This window comes from Schistocerca americana, chromosome 8 (genome assembly GCF_021461395.2).
Source record: "Schistocerca americana isolate TAMUIC-IGC-003095 chromosome 8, iqSchAmer2.1, whole genome shotgun sequence".
NCBI lineage: Eukaryota > Metazoa > Arthropoda > Insecta > Orthoptera > Acrididae > Schistocerca > Schistocerca americana.
In genome coordinates, this window is record NC_060126.1 from 449,100,320 (window position 1) to 449,122,166 (window position 21,847).

The window sequence follows — 21,847 nt, forward strand, 5'->3', positions numbered from 1 at the left end:
CAATCCCGCGTCCGGCCGTCCTGATTTAGGTTTTCCGTGATTTCCCTAAATCACTCCAGGCAAATGCCGGGATGGTTCCTCTGAAAGGGCACGGCCGACTTCCTTCCCCATCCTTCGCTAATCCGATGAGACCGATGACCACGCTGTCTGGTCTCCTTCCCCAAACCAACCAATCCACCATCAGGTTGTGCGAACACTTTATTGTAGCAACAATGCGTTACCTCTCACTAGTTGTTCTGTCCACTTTTTCTCACACAGAAATCGGTAAATACATTTGCCTGTGGAACAATTAGAACAAACAGGAAAGGTTTGCCAGGGAATTTACCTAAAGAAAAATGTCTAAATCAAATCACAGAGAGTCATCTTTAGACCTAACAGTATTTCAATGGAAGGAAAATAAAGTAGTGTATTTTGCGTCAAACTTCCATGGCACTGAACAGAGCGTAGTGACAAGAAAACAGAAAGATGGAACTAGTATGACTATACCATGTCCAGTTATTGTATGTGATTACAATAAAAACATGGGTGGTGTGGGTCATGCAGACAGATTACGTTCAACTTGTGGTCTTGACAGGCGATCAAAGAAATGGTGGCACCGTCTCTTCTGGGGAGCAATACAAATTGCTTTTGTCAATGCTTACGTCATTTTCAGTGAACTACATGGGGCACTGCCACTGCTGGAATTCAGGCGTGCTGTGGCACTAGGGCTAATGAATGAATATGAAGTGCCAAATCTCAGAAAGAGAAACTCTGGTAAAGATGAAATAACTCTCCCAAAGAGAAGGAAGGATAACTTGTCTGTTCCGAAGGATGTACGTCTTGGAATACCGAGGAAACCATTTTGTAGTGTTCCGTTGTAAAAGAGGACGATGCGAAATGTGTACGAAAAACAAAATTCAGCCGAGACCACATTCACAATGTAGTACATGTAAAGTGTATTTGTGCTGCAATGAGAAAAAGAACTGTTTCATACAATTACATGAGTTATCACTAAATATGTGATATGTATATACTGTCAAAAATGTATAGCTAAGTTACTATGTATTGTGAAGTTGCTCTAGAATAAATTTATGCCAAAGTAAAAAAAAAAATTCAGAAATATCATATTTCTGTTAACTAATTTTCTAATGTAAAAATATTTAATATTTATGTGGAATAAAGTACTAGTTTCAAAAATTGGAGCATTTTTTCTGCGCATGTTGTGATTCTGTCCGTGGAGTCTGACGGTACTTCTGAGTACCAGGAGAGAAAAGAGTTGTGAAAAATAAAATAAAATTTTACAAAAAATCCTACCGTCATTTAAGGCCACAATAGTATAAATTCTGCAAAGAAAATGTTAAAAAGTAAATTTTTTCTTATGTCAGGAAACAAAGGGTTAACACCCTGTTTTTACCGTACTGCCGCGTCATTATGTTAATTTTCAGTTACTGGTGTCACTGAGTTGCTGCCTTGCCTGCCCGTGAGAGGCAGCAGCGGCGCTTATCGATATAGGCCCTGCGTGTTATCTTCGCTGGACTGATATTACTTCCTGGTCGTCATGTGTCGTCCAAGGAGTTGGAACGCGCCAGCAGTGGAGTACGGTCCTGGCAGTCGGACAGTTGGGACCCGACAGAAGTTCGGTCGGGTTGGAGCGGCAGTGAGCTTCGGATAGCCATGACTCGCCCGACCGTTGCCGGCACACATGGCTGGGGACGGTCTTGGTTGGTCGTCTGACCGGACGACGTGTATTTGCTCGCCGATCGCGTATGGGTTGGCGGTGTGTGTCTCAACTCGTGGTTCGTCCTGGTGATTGCACAGTCACTGCTTTTAGCAATTGCCGCGTTCTTCGTCCAAGTGTCTGTGAAATTGTGTGTAGCCTGTGATGTTCACTACCCAGTTATTTTAGTGCTGTCTCCGTGCTGATGTGTAGCAGTTGGTCGGTTGGCGCAGTCGCGTTGTAGCACCAGTGGGGCATGCAGCGCCAAGGAGGCGCGGATAGCCATCACTAGCCGATGATTGCCCACACACATGATTTGAGTGGGGACGACTTTGGTTGATCGTCGGTCGGTCGTCTTGTCGGATGACGTTTATGTGGCCAGCGATCGCTTATGGGCTGGCTGCGTGTGCCAACTCGTGATTCGCCCTTGTTTTGCTCAGTCACTGTCGTTAGCATTGTCTAGTTCTTCGTGCAAGGGTTCGTGAAACTGTGTGTATTTTATGAGGTATGACTGACAAGTATTTAAAGGGTGTCGGCGTACTGTTTCTGAATTGGTCGGATGGCGTGGAGTAGCGTAGAAGGACAGGATAGCCACCACTCGCCCGACGATTACCGACACACACGTTTCAGTGGCAACTACTTTGCTTGGCCGTTTGGTCGTTCGTCTGACGTGTATTTGGGTCGTCCGCCGCTTATGGGTTGTCTGGGATCCGTTCTGGTTGTTGTTCCAGTCTCCGCTGTTAGCATCGTTTGAGTTTTGGTGCAAGTGTGGGGTGGAACTGATCTTGAATATTTGTCTCTTGGCTGTCTGTCGGTTGGGTTCCCAGCGGATTGAAAATGGTTGGGCTGACTGCCTGTCTCACCTAATCGAGCGTTAGTGTTTGAATTCCAGGATGACCCTCGAACATCTGAGCACCCTTCGGTGGGCTGCCCTATTTTTTAATTGGTTCTTGTTATTTGTACTTGTATGGCTTCTAGCTGATTTTTCTTTTAGCGTTGTTTTGCTCTTAAGACCTTCAGCCTAGTGTAAAGTACTGTTTCATGTAAGCCCTCTGACATTTTAAAATTTTTAATGTCGTTGAATTCTTAAGTCTTGGGCATTCAGCCGATTTTGACTTTGAGTTATTTGCTCGGAAGGCCTTCAACCTAAATTAAAGAACTGTTTCACGTAAGGCCTTTGGTATTTAAAAAAATTGTTATGGGGTTTTAAGTGTAACGACGTCAAATTCAAATGGTTCAAATGGCTCTGAGCACTATGGGACTTAACATCTGAGGTCGTCAGTCCCCTAGAACTTAGAACTACTTAAACCTAACTAACATAAGGACATCACACACATCCATGCCCGAGACAGGATTCGAACCTGCGGCCATAGAGGTCATGCGGTTCCAGACGGAAGCGCCTACAACCGCACGGCCACACCGGCCGGCGTTAGGCCTTCAACCGATTTGTATTGAACTTGTTTACTTCAGCCTAACTAAAGAACAGTTTTAAGATAAGGTTTGCCTTTAAAATTTCTGATTATCCTTGCGTTTTAAGTTATTGGCCTTCAGCCGTTTTTAAATTCTAGTGGCTTTCAGCCGGTAATTAAGTCCCAAAGATTAAAGGTGTGTGTTAAAAATTTTTTTTTGGCGCTCGTGTAATGTTTGATCAAACAATAAAGTTGTATGTTCGTGTGTAACTGACAGCCCCTTATTCTGGCCCGTTTCCATAATTTAAACTACCTTTCCTGTCCTGCGGGATTAGCGGGGCGTCTCAACAATTGACTTTAATGAAATGTTTGAGGAAGATAAGAGTATGTGAACTCGGAGATAAGGCACACAACAATTTTGAAAAGGAGGAACTTAACACCTAATTATGAATGGAAATGTGGAGCAAGCAAGTATAAAATGGAAAGTACGTAAATCAACAGAACGGTGACTGCCGGTATGATTAAACAGATAGTAGATAGAGTAGGAAAGAGAGATGCAGTTTCGCCGAGGAACATTTGAATTCTGAAAAACAATGTAGAGTGTAAACCTATTCTATGAGGTGAAGAACGAGAAGAAGAAGAAGATTGTCGACAGCGGTTTAGCTCCGGGCTTTGCGTCTGAATGTTTAAAATGCTTAGCAGGAACCGCTGCTCAAATACTAATGCTTTTTCTTTCTTTTTACAGTCCAATTTCATCTAGTCATCAACGGAGTGTAATTCTTGCCGTCTTACCATATTTCAACTACTCTTTCTCTCTCTTCATCCTTGCTACTGCATCTAAGCTACGTTACAATAATTATAATAATAATTCAGATAATGGGCTTCGTTACTTATTAACAAAGCAATCTGTAGCCCCAAAACTGAATTCAGTATGAGGGAACATAAATATTGGATCATTTGCTCGGTAACTGACAGGACGCAAATTTAATTTTAAACACCGTTTCTTCTGGACTACTCCTTGAGTTCCATAGGCAAATATTTAATTAAACACTGCCGTATTGTACAGCACAGCAGAAAATTGTGAGATTATTTAGAAATATGTCTTCCACTTATAATATTATTATGACTAGTATTATTCGTTCATTTGTATCAAATTTTTACCACTGTGCTATACTGTCACGTGTTTTATTGCATATAGCAATGAAATATCCTGTAAATTACGCATGATGCGAGAGCAAGGGGAGGGAAGGAATAATTGGCGATGGTTCTGTGGTAAAAGTAAAGTTGGTACCAGACAGATTTTTTTTAGGACTGAAGCAGAACAACACGACGAGATCCGATATTCACAAATTAGAACGCATTTAAAATCTTGCTGACACCAGATGGCTACTGGTAAATGCCTAAATTCGTATTGCATCTTCACACTTTGAAAATGATGCACACATTTCATCTGATACAGACGAACTGTCAAGCCACTCACCTGCCTCCACCTGTGGGCAAGCCTTCTTCGTGCACGCCCAAACGCCGTTTGCACAAACGCATGTGTTACAGTCCTCCTTCTTCTGCTCACCAGCAGAACAAACTGAAACATCAGGAAACACCGTGATCAGTGGCGCTGGTAAGCCCCAGGAGCTTGCGTTCATGCGGCAATTACGTAAAATTATTAGGGACAACTTGCGTATAACATCGCAGGCATATACTTGTTACATATTACTACCGCGCGTTCATCACACTGCGTTGCCTGACGTGTACCCACGATTTCTTTGCTGAAGAGGTGAACGCACAGGATAACTGTGAAATACTACAAGAACAAAGAAGGCTTTATTGCTGTGCGTGCCAAGCATTTGAGTGTTGAGACCATGCCAAAATAGACTAAAAATTTATAAAAAATAATTTCAGAACTGTATATTAATACAGCCGTACTGAGGCAGTACACTACAGCTGGCGGAATAGAATGCTTACATGTGTGGCAAAGTTTAAGGATCTCAAGTTGATTCCGTATTTCTAGATTTCCGGAAAGCTTTTGACTCCGTTCCTCACAAGCGACTTCTAATATCAAGCTGCGGGCCTACGGGGTATCGTCTCAGTTGTGCGACTGGATTCGTGATTTCCTGTCAGGAAGGTCGCAGTTCGTAGTAATAGACGGCAAATCATCGAGTAAAACTGAAGTGATATCAGGTGTTCCCCATGGAAGCGTCCTGGGACCTCTACTGTTCCTGATCTATATAAATGACCTGGGTAACAATCTGAGCAGTTCTCTTAGGTTGTTTTCAGATGATGCTGTAATTTACCGCCTAGTAAGGTCGTCCGAAGACCAGTATCAATTGCAAAGCGATTTAGAAAAGATTGCTGTATGGTGTGGCAGGTGGCAGTTGACGCTAAATAACGAAAAGTGTGAGGTGATCCACATGAGTTGCAAAAGAAATCCGTTGGAATTCGACTACTCGATAAATAGTACAGTTCTCAAGGCTGCCAGTTCAACTAAGTACCTGGGTGTTAAAATTACGAACAACTTCAGTTGGAAAGACCACATAGACAATATTGTGGGGAAGGGGTGCCAAAGGTTACGTTTCATTGGCAGGACACTTAGAAGATGCAACAAGTCCACTAAATAGATAGCTTACACTAAACTCTTTCGCTCTCTGTTAGAATATTGCTGCGCGGTGTGGGATCCTTACCTGGTGGGATTGACGGAGGACATCGAAAGGGTCCAAAAAAGGGCAGCTCGTTTTGTATTATCACGTAACAGGGGAGAGAGTGTGGCAGATATGATACGCGAATTGGGATGGAAGTCATTAAAGCAAAGACGTTTTTCGTCGCGGCGAGATCTATTTATGAAATTTCAGTCACCAACTTTCTCTTCCGAATGCGAAAATATTTTGTTGGGCCCAACCTACCCCTAGGCAGGAATGATCATCGAAATAAAATAAGAGAAATCAGAGCTCGAACAGAAAGGTTTAGGTGTTCGTTTTTCCCGCGCGCTGTTCGGGAGTACAATGGTAGAGACATAGTATGAGTGTGGTTCGATGAACCCTCTGCCAAGCACTTAAATGTGAATTTCAGAGTAATCATGTAGATGTAGATGTAGATGTAGATGAAGTTGTTCGTACACAGCAACGGAAACAAGAATAGCAAGAAAAGTGATGCCTGAGCGACGGGAAAAAGTATGACGGAAAATCTGAGGTGTTGAGAAAATTCAGTAGAATATGTAGGAATTTCACAGGCAAAAACAAGCTAAAGGTATGTTTCCGACAGTTACCTACACTGAACACACAAAAAAGTCTGGAGCGGCGTGGAAGGGAGATGGCGAAAGACCGCGTACGGAAAAAGGAATGATTGTTAGACATAAATATCAAATATATAATAGCAATAATATCTAGAACATCTTATTTGTTGGTCTTAATGGACCTAAAGAAGATCTGTATATTTCGGTCCGATAATCACAACAAATATTAGCTAATTAATTTGATCGTTATTTTGCTGAAAGAAGTTTGTCAGACATCGATCTCTGACAGATTTTATTGGTCGTTTCTCGACGAGATGTATGTGTTGTTCCATTTTCACTTATTTCAGCACTTTGGCGCAACAAGATGGGAAATCCATAGACTGTAACTACGTTCTTTTCCAATGACCGCGATGTTTGATTCTGATAAGTGTACCTTCAGCTTCAAATACCCATTTTTTGCTCTGTGATTTGAATCGTGAACATTATTAGCAAACGGGTTTACTTTCCTGCAATACGCTTTCACACTGTTCTCGAATTTTGGAAGCTTTCCGGCGCGCGGCGACTGAGTCTCTGTCGAAGAGTATGGTACCTAAAATGTTACTCGCTGTAGTGCAGTCTTACGGAATGGCGAAGATTGGTTGTGTTCGATAACACGTTCGTTCACTTCAGAAACACATTCGGTATAGTTCCGCAGTATCGTTTAGCGAATGAAAACCGACCGCACCGACTATCGGGCCATATCCGTAGTCGGATTCAGGACATCCGAGTAGATGAAATCCAATACACTCATCGTAACGGAACAAAATACAAACAGAGCAATAGTTTGTACCGAAAACTAACAATAGAAGAAAATTACTACATACAAAAGGCTAAAGTGGAAGGAAAAAACCCCAATAAACAGCAACAGATGTGTGTCAAATCTTATGGGACTTAACTGCTAAGGTCGTCAGTCCCTATAAACGGCAACGCAACACTTTCCAACAACATACTCCTTACCGCTCTGAGAGAACTGACCCAGAACGCAGAACAGAAAGCACACACACTCAAAACAATCACTCCCCATCACACACAGAGTCATCAATAAGGAACAGAAGTAGTCAGAACTCCAGCTACCGTTTCCATAGCCTTCTCGCAACACGCGATACATTCCTCGTGACACGCGCGAACAGCAAGATGACGTAATACCTTGCATCATAAATGAAGTGCGAAAGTTTTGATTTTCTGTGTACAAAATTAGCTGCAAGCCGCCTAACGAACTTGAGTACATGACAAACTAGGTAACAGCCTATTACAAACCAATGATAGATCAACAGCACTACCACAATCCCAATCGTAATAACGCTGACATAAGTAAGTTCACATTTTAGTATTTGTTCACTAACAGCAGGTCACGCAGTTGCAGATGACATGCTGCACACCGAGAAAAACGGCGACAGAAAAAGCACTGAAAATATGCCATAAGCAGCGACAACAATACTTAAAACCATGTTGTAACGTACAATAAAGAAGGTAGCGTGAAATTATCCACAGAAAACGGTATTTTAAAAGACAAACAGTGCAAATGCAATAACTTGTTACAGTGTTTTATAAATATGTTATTTTCTGCATGTTTTAAACTTAAAGAACCCACTGATGATGACGATATTTGTCGCTGAAGCCAGTTTGTGAAATAAATAAGAAAATAAATATCAAAAAGTGTTTTGCATCAAGGCGGATTGCCAATTCCCATATTGTTGTTTCTCTATGCAAACACGGACCAAATGGAAGAGTTCCAAGATAAAGTTATTCAAGCTACTGATATGGGTGGAACGGTTACAGTCAACATCTACATCTGCATCTACACTCAGTAAGCCATCCTACGGTGTGTGGCGGAAAATATTTTGTGTACCAGTGAAAATTATTCCCTTTCTTTGAAAGTCGGAAATGGCCTGCGAGAAGAAGGGCTGGTGGTAACCCCCCATGTGGGGTCGAATTTCTCCAATTTCATCTACATGACATTTTTGTGAGATATGCTGAGATGGCAAAAATAGATTGGTAAGTACAGCCTCCTAATTCTAACAGTAACCCCGCACAGTGATTCAGAGCGCCTTTCTCGTATAGTCTTTCACTAAGGGCAAACTCCCCCCCCACCCACCTCTCAGCCAAAGGGAAAAAAATATAGTGCAGTCAGGTGTTTTCCTTTCAAGAAAATGATTTAAAAGTCGGTATTACGCAGTTTTATAACAGGATCAGAACTGAAACTTTTTTTTATTAGAACTGAAAGTCACCATTCGTCTTCGAAAGTGTTAAAAATGCCCCACATCCCCAGGTCTTACCCCCCCCCCCCCCCGCTCCCAGAGTGACGTATGGGCACTCTTGCCTGCCACTGGAGTTGACTGAACATCTTCGTGAGGCTTTTGCACTTACTAAAGAAATGAAATGCACTGGTCCTCTTTGGATGTCCTCTGTTTCTTCTCTAGAAGCAATATTAAAGTATTGGATGGACGAAGGTCATTTCAGGTGCCTCCTTCGTGGGTGGTCTACACTTTCTGAGGATTCTTGCAATGAATTTCAGTGTGGCATCTGCCTTCCGTGCCATTCGTTTCACGTGGTCATTCGGGTTTAAGTCACTCCGCATGTATACATACAGTGTTTTGTACTTGTAATTGCTTCTAGTGTTTATTCTGCAGTTGTGTTATTAAACAATAATTCGCCCATCTGCCTATTTATACGCAATAAGGTGAAGTTTATGCTGAGGGACGGCTGCCAGTCACTGCACCCAGTGGCGATCTTCTGCAGGCGTTTCTGCATTTCGGTAGAATGCTATAGCGTTGCATTGTCTTTGTACAGGATACCGGCATCAACCGCAAAACATTTCATGGAACTTCCTATACTCATTTTGGGCCATATACAGGGTGAGTCAGCTAACGTTACCGCTGGATATATTTCGTAAACCACATCAAATACTGACGAACCGATTCCACAGACCGAACGTGAGGAGAGGGGCTAGTGTAATTGTTTAATACAAACCATACAAAACTGCACGGAAGTATGTTTTTAACACAAACCTACGTTTTTTTAAATGGAACCACGTTAGTTTTGTTAGCACATCTGAACATATAAACAAATAGGTAATCAGTGCCGTTTGATGCATTGTAAAATGTTAATTAAATCCGGAGACATTGTAAGCTAAAGTTGACGCTTGAAACCTCCGACGTTCAGTTGCCTGCTGTAACAAACACAGGCCACGGGCGTTTCATAGGACGTGGAGGACGCATAAATTGGCCAGCCCGTTCTCCTGATCTTACACCTCTGGACTTCTTTCTGTGGGGCACGTTAAAGGAGAATGTGTACCGTGATGTGCCCACAACCCCAGAGGATATGAAACAACGTATTGTGGCAGCCTGCGGCGACATTACACCAGATGTACTGCGGCGTGTACGACATTCATTACGCCAGAGATTGCAATTGTGTGCAGCAAATGATGGCCACCACATTGAACATCTATTGGCCTGATATGTCGGGACACACTCTATTCCACTCCGTAATTGAAAACGGAAACCACGTGTGTACGTGTACCTCACCCCTCATGGTAATCTACATGTGCGTCAGTGAAAAAGACCAACAAAAAGGTGTTAGCATGTGGACGTAATGTGCTGTTCCAGTCTCTTCTGTACTTAAGGTCCATCACCGTTCCCTTTGGATCCCTACGTAATTCGGTGTTCTGCGATACACACGATCGAACAGCGGAGGAGTGGTACTCAAGCGCCAACTTTAGGTTACAATATCTCCGGATGTAATTAACATTTTACAATGCAACAAACGGCACTGATTACGTATTTGTTTATATGTTCAGATGTGCTAACAAAACTAACGGGGTTCTATTTAAAAAAACGTAGGTTTGTGTTAAAAAACATACCTCCGTGCGTTTTTGTATGGTTTGTATTAACCAATTACACTAGCCCCTCTCCTCACGTTCGGTCTGTGGAATCGATTCGTCAATATTTGATGTCGTTTACGAAATATATCCAGCGGTAATGTTAGGTGACTCACCCTGTATATATATATATATATATATATATATATATATATATATATATATATATATATGGGCCATATATAGGGTGAACAAGAACTGAACGTAGAAAGTTTCAGAGGTTGTTCAATGGTATCTTCCGAGGTATGAGGTAGGTGGAACCTAGAGCCTCCGGCGACTCATAACAGAATAATAATGTAACTACACTCCGTACGACATGTTACCACAATAGCCCTGTTTTCACTGAAAACACTTTTACAGCATTGAAGAAGCCTGTAGTACTCAATAATCAAAACGTTTAACACACAACACAAAGTAATGAAACAGTCCTCAGATATATGCGAAAGTAGGCGATCAGTCAGAACATTATGACCACTTACCTAATAGCTGTAAGTTCACCTTTAGCATTTGTAACAACGGCGATACGTCGTGAAATGGAAGCAGTGAGGACTTGGCAGGTCGATGAAGGGGGTTGCACCACATCCGCACACATTAGTCGCTTAATTCCCGTAAATTCCCGAGAGTAGGGCGATGAGTTCTGACGCCACGTTCAGTCGCACCCTAGATGTGTTCCATCGGCCTCAGATCTGGCAAGTTCGGCGGCTAGCACATCAACTGTAAGTCGCCACTGTGTTTCCCGAACCACTCCATCACATTTCTCGCCTTGTGATAAGGTGATTTATCTTGTTGAAAAATGCCACTGCTGTCGGGAAACATGATCGTCATGAAGTGGTGTGCGTGGCCCGTAACAAGTGTGCGATACTCCTTGGTCGTCATGGTGCCTTGCACGAGCTCCACTGGACCCATGGATACACGCGTGAATGTTTCCTAGAGCATAATGGAGCCGCCGCCGTCTTGTCTCCGTCCCACAGCACAGGTGCCAAGGAGCTGTTCACCTGGTAGACGACAGATTCGCGCCCTCCCTTCGGCGTGATGAAGAAGTTATCGGGATTCGTCAGACCATGCAACTTTCTGCCAATGCGCCAACGTTCAGTGCCGTGGTCAAGTGCTTATTGCAGTTGTAGTGGCCGATGTCGTGCTGTTAACTTTGGCACATGCGTGGGTTAGGAGTGTTGGGTGCACTTCGCATTCAGCCACACTATTACTCAGCAATATTTGCTCTAAAACTAATAATAGAGAAACGACTAGATAAGAACCTGAAAACATAAATAGCTTTCGTAGATGTAGAGAAAGCCTTTGATAATGTTAAATGGGATAAGATGTTTGAGGTACTCAAAAAAGTAGGAATAGACCATAAAGACAGAAAAATGATATGGAACCTGTACAAAAACGAGACAGCAGTTATCCGTGGACGGACAAAACAAGAAGAGGTGCAGATACAGAAAGGTGTCCGACAAGGCTGCGCACTATCCCCTGTTATCTTTAACGTATTCATTGAAGAGGCGCTGAAAAAAGTAAGGGAAAATTCACAGACAGGTGTAGTAATTCATGGCCAACGAATAGATATGATAAGATGTCCTGGCTGAAAGTGAAGAAGATCTTGTAGTCCTACTGAATAGAATGGATAAAGTTATGGGCGAAGAATATAATATGAGAATTAATAAAGCAAAAACAAAAGTAATGGCATGCGACAAAGAAGATCAAGTGAAAGTCCAAGTACATGTAGGCAATGAACTGCTTGAACAAATTGATAAATTTACTTATCTGGGCAGTAATATTACCAGGGATGGAAGGAGCAAGGCAGAAGTGAGAAATAGAATAGCTCAAGGAAAGGCTGCTTTTTAACGAGAAGAAAAACATATTAACATCTAAGAGCATCAGCCTTGAAACCAGGAAAAGATTTTTGAAATCATATGTGTGGAGTGTGGTATGCTATGGGTGTGAAACATGGACTCTCGGGACAGAGGAACAGCAGAAGCTAAATTCTTTTGAAATGTGGTGCTATAGACGCATGCTCAAAATAAAATGGATCGACAAGGTCACAAACAAAGTGGTTCTGGAAAGAACAGGTGAGAAGAGAAGCTTCTGGAGTTTCATTGTTAAAAGAAGAGTACAATTTACAGGCCATCTGTTAAGACATAATGGACTCCTGAACACAATCATAGAGGGATATGTCGAGGGGAAAAGACCAAGAGGAAGACCACGACTGAGGTACATGGATCAAATCGTGAAAGATGTGGGATGTGACACCTATAAAGAAATGAGGAGAAAAGCTGAAAGACGCACAGAATGGAGACAAGCTGCCATTGTAGCTGTTGAAAACCAATCCTTGGATTGACGACTACAGAAGAAGAAGATTACTCAGCCCAGCATTTCAGTCTGATGTTAGTTCTGTCACATTTCACCGCATGTCCTGCTGTACCAGTCTGCCCAAAGATACGACGTCTGACATCTGTAATGAGAGGTGACAGCCAAAACTTCTGGACATGGTATCACCTTGGTTTCACCACGTGTTGAGGACGCTCACCGCAGCACTTCTCGAACACCCGACAAGTCGCGCAGTTTATGAAAAGCTCGTGCCGAGCCTCTGGGCCATCACAATCTGTCCTCTGTCAAACTCAGATAGCTCGCGCGCCTTCCCCATTCTACACACGGAGAGCACGCTCAGTGATGCTAGACGCATCGTGACTGTGTCTGAGTAGGGGTTATTTCTCGCCAGGTGACGCTGCTGTCGCCTGGACTGGTTTATATCATGGAGGTAAGAACAGAGGGAGACGCCGTGACGTCACAGCTGTGAAGCTATGTGAAGCCGAGGGTAGCCATCTGAATCCGACCAAAACATTGTTGCTGTAAGCTTGTGTGCATAGGCTTCTCGCTCGCTTTTGGAAGAATTTTGCGCTATTATGGTGACTTGTGTGGTGTTCGGATGTACGAATCGTTCTGATTGTGATGCGAAATCGAAGGGAATAACATTTCATTTGTAAGTTGTCTCGTTAAGTGTGATTTTACAACTTCATTGTGAATGAACGTGTGCTACATCGGTACTTGTACTATAGCGTGTTTTTCTCCTGTATGATTTTCTATTTCCTAAAAATGAAAGTCGGAAAGCTCTGTGGGAGAATGCCGTGAGGAGGAAGAATTGGTGTGCGTCTAAATGGAGCACTATATGTTCTCAGCATTCCCGAGAAGAGGACATAGACCGAACTTCCCTTTCAACAGTAAGGCTCCGAGAAAATGCTGTACCATCAGTTTTCCCTACACACCCAAAACATTTGCAAAAGGTATGTTAATTCAAAGAATTAAATTCTTAGTTTTCAAGTTCACGTTTCAGTATAATACGTACGTATCGTCGATAATCGAAGTGTTGAGTAACTCACTTTGTCTCCATCATGTACCAAATTAAAAGCTAACACTACATTAACTGGCGTAAAGTGTAGGCCTAAACAGGACACTGTGTAGATTTGCCATTCTATGTACCGTATTTCAGTAAATATTGGTGGTAATGAACAGTGTTTCCCAGTAGTGTAACGTAACTGAAATGTCCCAGTACGTATTACAAACAAGATGTATTTATGGGGCTTTGGAGGGAGGGTATAGCTAACTTAGTTTTCAGTTTCTATTATTTAGTTTGTGATACACGTTTATTACTGAATTAACAAAATTGTATCGTTTGCATTGATGGCTAGCTATTCGTAATATTACATTAAAAACTATTTTTAATCAGAAGAAACGGGGAATTTTGCCTTTACGAGATTTTATTTTAAACAAAAACTTTGAAACAACCAATCTGATGACGTTACATACGTATATGGTGCAATTAGCGACTGTAATACACGCAGCGCTATAGCACACTGGCAATGTTTCGGTCAGAGTGTCATGGCAGCGAGCCACGCCCCCATGGCTTCAAAACGTAGTACGGCTGGGATACGTAGCGCCATCTCCCCTTATTCTTACCTCCATGGTTTATATCAACAGTAGATAGGTAGTCATAATCAGGGGGGCGCAGAAAGCTATGCGCAGAAAGCAACGTGTTTTCTCAGTTGTGCGGATGACGTCACGGTGGAAGCAGCTGTGCCAAACAGTACACAGTTCGAATTGTGTGTGATTGTTTTTCTTGTGTTTTTTTGTGTTTGAAGGAGTATTTTGATTGATTTCTTTCTTCTGAGGTACTCAGTCAACAGCGGAAACATTCGGAATTCGGGAGTGTTAACGGTTTTTGCTGTAATTGATATTTGATTCGGAACTGAAATAGTTAGCGATAGTGGACAGCGGAATCAACATTGTGTTCGCCAGCTCTATAGTTTATGGTTCGTCCTGTGAAATTCCTATTGGAGAATCTACAAGTGAGTGAGAAAATTAATTTTTACAATGCCAGGCTGTGCTGTAACGGGCTGTTTTTCCTACAACTGGAGCACAAATGGAACTGACGTAATGTATCACAGTTTCCCGCGTAATGAAACATTACAAAAACTATGGTTGTCGAAATGTTGAGGGAAAGACAGTGTAAATGTTGCGCATGCAAGAATATGTTCTCGCCATTTCGCAGAAACAGGTTACTTAAGGGATTTACAGTCTGAATTGCTTAATTTGCCCCGAAAAAGAATGCTCAAGCCAGATGCAGTTCCTTCGCGCAATTTGCCGTGCAGTAGTGCGACTGTCAATGTGTCACCCGCAACAGAAGACAGAACCAAACGGTATAAGAAACGAGAACTACATAAGAAATCTCTGGAAACATCATAATAAGAGCACATGTACAGATGACAGTTTTTTTTTTTTGAGACACAGATAAAGTTACTTTGATGAATACTATAGCTGCTTTAGAAAGAAGGAATGCTGTTCTTACAAACAAGTGTGTGCAATTTCGAGGTCTTTAGTAAATTCATTTCAATGCGATTAAATGAATAGTTTCTGATTTATTTGAGCCGAGGTTTCGAATTTCAAGTGTGTGTCAGTGTGGTTATGATCTGACATTTTACCGATGTGTGAGGCATAAGCTGCGAAAGAATATAACTCATCAGTTTTAACTGTAATATTTTAGCAGCAGAAAAGCAGTTTAGACATCTCATTTCTGGTATAAACAAAATCTTCCGCCAAAAACTTGACGTAAACGCGCATGCCGTGTCGTCTGCTTGTGAGCGCTTGCTTCCACGCTGACGTCACTAGGCCAGCCAATGGCAGAGCAGAGCGCTTACTGCCCAACCTCATTATTTAGTAACCTTGGTCATAATGTTCTGGCTGATCAGTGTACTTCGATGGGGTTGTCACCGCTGCTTGAACAGCTGAGCAGAGGATAGTTCTGCCACCCTGCCATTGCATTTAGTGAGCCTGTACACATGGTGCATATCGGCAACTGCAGTGCGAACCGGAACTACACCGAAGCTGTTCACTGGTACCTTCTGAGGTGTAAGCTATGTGGCACCCAGAGACTCCGTCGGCTAGTAAGAGAGTAAGAACGTAACTACGATCTCTTCGATCTGTTCCCACCATCATCCTGGTATCTCTGAAAATATCATTAGAACCGTAAAGAAGCCTGTAATATACAGGGTGAGTCACCTAACGTTACCGCTGGATATATTTCGTAAACCACATCAAATACTGACGAACCGATTCCACAGACCGAACGTGAGGAGAGGGGCTAGTGTAATTGGTTAATACAAACCATACAAAAATGCACGGAAGTATGTTTCTTAACACAAACCTACGTTTTTTTAAATGGAACCCCGTTAGTTTTGTTAGCACATCTGAACATATAAACAAATACGTAATCAGTGCCGTTTGTTGCATTGTAAAATGTTAATTACATCCGGAGATATTGTAACCTAAAGTTGACGGTTGAGTACCACTCCTCCGCTGTTCGATCGTGTGTATCGGAGAGCACCGAATTACGTAGGGATCCAAAGGCAACGGTGATGGACCTTAGGTACACAAGAGACTGGAACAGCACATTACGTCCACATGCTAACACCTTTTTATTGGTCTTTTTCACTGACGCACGTGTACATTACCATGAGGGATGAGGTACACGTACACACGTGGTTTCCGATTTCAATTACGGAGTGGAATAGAGTATGTCCCGACATGTCAAGCCAATAGATGTTCAATGTGGTGGCCATCATTTGCTGCACACAATTGCAATCTCTGGCGTAATGAATGTCGTACACGCCGCAGTACATCTGTTGTAATGTCGCCGCAGGCTGCCACAATACGTTGTTTCATATCCTCTGGGGTTGTAGACACATCACGGTACACATTCTCCTTTAACGTACCCCACAGAAAGAAGCCCAGAGGTGTAAGATCAGGAGAACGGGCTGGCCAATTTATGCGTCCTCCACGTCCTATGAAACGCCCGTCGAACATCCTGTCAAGGGTCACCCTAGTGTTAATTGCGGAATGCGCAGGTGCACCATCATGCTGATACCACATACGTCGACGCGTTTCCAGTGGGACATTTTCGAGCAACGTTGGCAGATCATTCTGTAGAAACGCGATGTATGTTGCAGTGCTCTCCGATACACACGATCAAACAGCGGAGGAGTGGTACTCAAGCGTCAACTTTAGGTTACAATATCTCCGGATGTAATTAACATTTTACAATGCAACAAACGGCACTGATTACGTATTTGTTTATATGTTCAGATGTGCTAACAAAACTAACGGGGTTCCATTTAAAAAAACGTACGTTTGTGTTAAAATACATACTTCCGTGCATTTTTGTATGGTTTGTATTAAACAATTACACTAGCCCCTCTCCTCACGTTCGGTCTGTGGAATCGGTCCGTCAGTATTTGATGTGGTTTACGAAATATATCCAGCGGTAACGTTAGGTGACTCACCTTGTATAATATTCAAAACGTGTAAGACAAAACACTGAATAATGAAACAATCCTCAAATATGCATGCGGGTACAGTGATCAGCCATAACATTAAGACCACCTACCTAATACTGTCGATATTTACACTACTGAGCACTGCTTTCAGTGCAATACAGTTACAAAGCTAACAGGGGCCAGAAATCAAACGAAATGCAATTACCCAGTAACGAGACGCGGCATATTGTGAGTTCCTCATACCGGTAAACTCAGAAAGTATCCCTCAACAGCCCCAGGGGAATTCTGGTTCACTGTTCCGCGAATACAATGCGAAAAGTAACAGACCAGACTGCAGAATAGTATCGAACAATCAGAGTGTGATCCTAGATTTGAATTTTGTTAGTGACCCCTGCATTTTATTTGCGATAAAAATTCAGAAACTTACCGTGTCTCAACGAGAATTGGAGAAGTACTTGAAACGAAATGAAGAAGTGAATCAGGGAACAGACTAGAGTCAGCCGGCCGGAGTGGTCGAGCGGTTCTAGGCGCTAGAGTCTGGAGCCGCGCTACCGCTACGGTCGCAGGTTCGAATCCTGCCTCGGGCATGGATGTGTGTGATGTCTTTAGGTTACATAGGTTTAAGTAGTTCTAAGCTCTAGGGGACTGATGACCAAAGAAGTCCCATAGTGCTCAGAGCCATTTGAAGCAGACTAGAGTCGACTGCATTGAAAGGTAAATGAAGCTGGGCTACATACGTAACCAGGCATTCAGGAATTATTTGCTGAATTCCCAGAGATAAGAAAGCTCGGCATGATGTCAAAAGCCATGCGGATATGGATTTGTATAGCAAAGGGTTGTAATGCATGAAAAAGTCCTAACGAGGCGGTACGAGCATGGTGTGATGACACACACGGCTGCAGAATAAGTGATTCTTCACCGTTAAACAACTGCTGACTTTATTAAAGCAACAGTTTCCTACGCGTTATTCGCTGTGACTTCGAAGCAGGAGAAACATAAAGAGAAGTATTATTTTTGTTGACACCCTAATTAGCATAGACTTCCATTAACAGTCTGGTTATGTAGACAGCGAAAGCTTACCTTCCTCGGCGTGGACCAAACCCGCCGCGACGATCAGCAGAAGTACGCTTGCTGAGAGCTTCATGTCTGGAGGCTGCTGCCAGTGTCTGTCTCTCGCGTCTGCAGCCGATCCTTTTATACTAGGCGTTTCCTCACTCACTGTCAACGACCGGCTTTCATCCGTCCCGTTTAGTGGAAAACACCAGCCACAAGTCAGGGCTGTTAATGATGCCCCACGATAACGCTCCACAAGGTAATGTCGGGCCGTTACGTATTTTGACATTAACTGTTGCTTCACTAAGACATCGTTGGTGGCTGTAAATGTTTTTCACAGTTCCCTCGGTGTATTTTGTGTTGTATCTTCTTTCTCTCTACTCATGTTTTTTGTTCTCTTTATATATGAACCGATTTCACTAGTCAAAGGTATCGAAAAATATTTAAAATGGTTTCGAGTTGGATAGTTATACTTTCATAGTTCTAAGTGAACCACTTAGTGAACTGTGGGAGATGCTAGTGAAACATCATGCTAGTTATTATGTACCGTTACAGAAAATACACTGCGCATGCAGACTATTTTTTGCAAAAACGATGCCACAAATTGTTTTCACACCATCTGACTGGTTTTGTTAGATGACATTACTCTAAGAATACAAGGCACTCGTAAACTGATATATTAGATGAAGGAGGAGTGGGAGACTGTTGGCGTAATTGTAGGGCATCATCTCTTTTAAGTAGAAGAAGGAACAAAACTCAATTTTTAGGAATATTACTACCGTAGAAGATAAATTCAGAATCACCGTTACATAAGTAGATTATATGTTGGTAAAATTTAAAAATAAACTCTTTTTTGTGCTATAGAGACACCAGCTACATGCTAAAATGAAATACACAGCGCATAATTTATAGGGAATTGTAATAGTATTCATCACACTTCACTGAAGTTATCAGAGCTGCAAGAAATTGGAGGTTGGAGCATTTTCAGACTAGTAGCAAAACATGATAATTGTAGTGTATTAGAAGAGTTGCAATTTTTCGTACACGATGAACAGAAATATTTGAAATAGTCGATACAATCAGAAGATCTGGTTATTCTTTGAGGCAATGTCCAGTTAGCAAAGTATAAAATACGTAAAAATTGGTTTAGTAATAAAACAACTGGAATGTACCACAAAGGAAATAATGAATAATAGACAACAAACCACAGGTACAATGAAAGGGACGAACACGAGTCATTGATACGTAACTAGCATGACAGAGTACTGAACGTTAACAATTCCTTAAAATACAACTGTATTTACTTAGATTTCTTTGAGGCATTCGGATTATGTTGTTTGAGCTATCGTCAAAAAGCATTGAAACCTGTGATTTACCATTACATTTTCAGAAAAACGTTAGCATTTCTTTAGCATATAAATCACGATCAACACAGAATTTCACACTTGCAAACTGCCGACTAGATTAATATACCAAAGATTACAAACCACAATATTGATCGTCGAATCCATTCCTCTCCCTTTACCCTCACCCTGTAGGAACTCAAAGCTCGCTGTCTTGCATGAGTCTATGACCAAGAGGTCAAGATTTCGAGTCGTGGCGATAGTATTTCACACAAAAATTGCTAACTGTACAACTTCTAAGTAAAGACTTTCTTGGAAAGATCCAAAGTGTCCTACCATCAACAGCCACCCAAAGGTTTGGAAATTAGGGTGTGAGGTTCGAATTCTGGCGACGATTTCAAAAATATTTCTACTTGTCATTTATTTTTAAATTGTCTAGTGTACTGTGCGCATAGATTTGAGTCTTCAAAATCGTATATTTGATAATGTTACTGGTCTGTAAGTATTAAAAGGTGGAAACCAAAATATTTTTCCACTCATATATTACAAGCAATAATTTCGTTTATCACAAGCTTCCTAATTATTGAACATGTCCAACATAAGAGCTACGTTGTCAGACACTACCTTTGGCGTTATTTTCACGTAATCAACAGTCTCTTTCAAAAATATGTCATGAAATGCCATATTACTCACACTTTAGATTTGAAAGTCCCAGTGATGTCCATTTCATCACAGCTAGTTTTACACTAAAGTATCACGTTACCATTATATGTTATTACCAAACTGTGCCAACCCATATTCGTCGCCACACCTGCCCCACGTTATTTAAAACTATTTGTATTTTTTTTATCTTCTTATGCTCTTCGTCTTAAACTTATTGTCCTTTCTCGCGACTTACACAATCAAAGTTCAGCGTTACGTTATCGTTTCCATATTCATCTCTATTAACAAATAAATTCTACATTTTCCAAGAGTAGCAGAAGTATTTTTTTCACAGTGAAGTCCAGGTACCATAGTAAGAGGACCGGAAAACAGCTTGGCTAGAAACTTTTAATATTAAAGTTGACGTGAAGGATATGAGCAGCAACAGCACGTCTTGTGTGCATACAAAGAGTTAAGTTGATTGCTTTAAACTGAAACGAAGTATCATACCTGTGCTGTACCTGTTGCTGTAATTGAGGTACACAAATCATGGCCTGCACCTGAATAGGAGGGGGAAGGAGAAATTAGCTTGAAGAAAGTGTAAGGGGGCTACAAACACACAAGGCAAAGTCCCTGTGATTACTGGAGTCAGAGTGGGACACTATTTAGGTTAGAGCCATATTACGCAGTCTTCAAGGAAATTAGAACACAATAGGACCATAATACATGCAACAGTTACCAGAAAAGTAAAATTAGTTTGTTTCTTCAGGACACTATGGGGATGAAAACGAGGTTGATTAAATTCTTGAATGTGTAGAAGATGTGGAAAATTCTGAGGTGGCATATGCTCTGTACATCTCTGAACGCCATGTAAAGATAGGGATAGAAAAGTTAAGTATAAATGATTGTAGAGTACCATCATTTACATGTAAAGTGATCACGGAAAAATGACGAGTTGCAGCACATGTAAACGTTGAACACTAAGTCAAATATATTGATACAAGCAGTTTTTGTATAGATGAGAACCTAGAAGCCTGTGTTCGTGAGTTGTTACTACGGAACACTTCCCTTCTCTAGAAAACTTTCAGCTGTTTATGAGAAGTCTAGATGCTTTGTTGAGTTACCTGCCGTATACGAAGAACAATTAGTTGTTTATGGAGATTTCAGTGGATATTTTTTAAAAAATTCTGACAGGAAAAGTCAACTGGGATAACCATTTGGGTGCTTCAAAATGATTTAAGTGCCTAATCTCTCAACTCTCATGGAGGAAGATAGCAGGACTCGGACACATGACGCAATCTTTTGCAGACAGTGATCAGACTACGTCAATTAATGTGCACCCAACTGCAAACGGATTATCATAGTACTATGCAAAATTATCGGAAACAAAGAATGTAGCATGGTACTGTGCTCAGGCATGTTCATCGAATGTAGTGAGACTTATTAATGAGAACAGGGTACAATATTTTAAGAATAAGATGAAAAATGTAGTATGGGACATAGAAAGAGATGCAAATCTGAAATATATACCATAGAAACTTTATGTCAATATTTGAATGAAGTATGCCTAAAATGTTATCCAGTACGTCTGTTAAGAATACATGTGAGCCATGCGTAACAAAACGGATTAAAATTTTATGTCAGAGGTAAATAGAAATTTATACAGCGGCCAGACTACGTCGAAAGGTGACGTCACTTGTATAAAAGACACTGTACTCTTTTGAGGAAAGTCATT

General features: G+C 41.6%; 1 protein-coding gene across 1 annotated transcript in view; it reads right to left on the reverse strand.

Annotated features, from left to right (window-relative positions):
* The window catches only part of LOC124545384 (pacifastin-like protease inhibitor cvp4), a 73,780-nt gene extending 55,558 nt beyond the window's left edge, over positions 1-18,222 (reverse strand). The window contains exons 1-2 of the mRNA XM_047124294.1: positions 18,155-18,222; positions 4,586-4,687 (exon numbers count right to left, since the gene is read on the reverse strand). Coding sequence (XP_046980250.1) covers positions 4,586-4,687; positions 18,155-18,218 — 166 coding nt within the window. The 5' untranslated portion in view covers positions 18,219-18,222. The remainder of the gene's footprint in view (positions 1-4,585; positions 4,688-18,154) is intronic.
* Between the last annotated feature and the right edge of the window lie 3,625 nt (positions 18,223-21,847).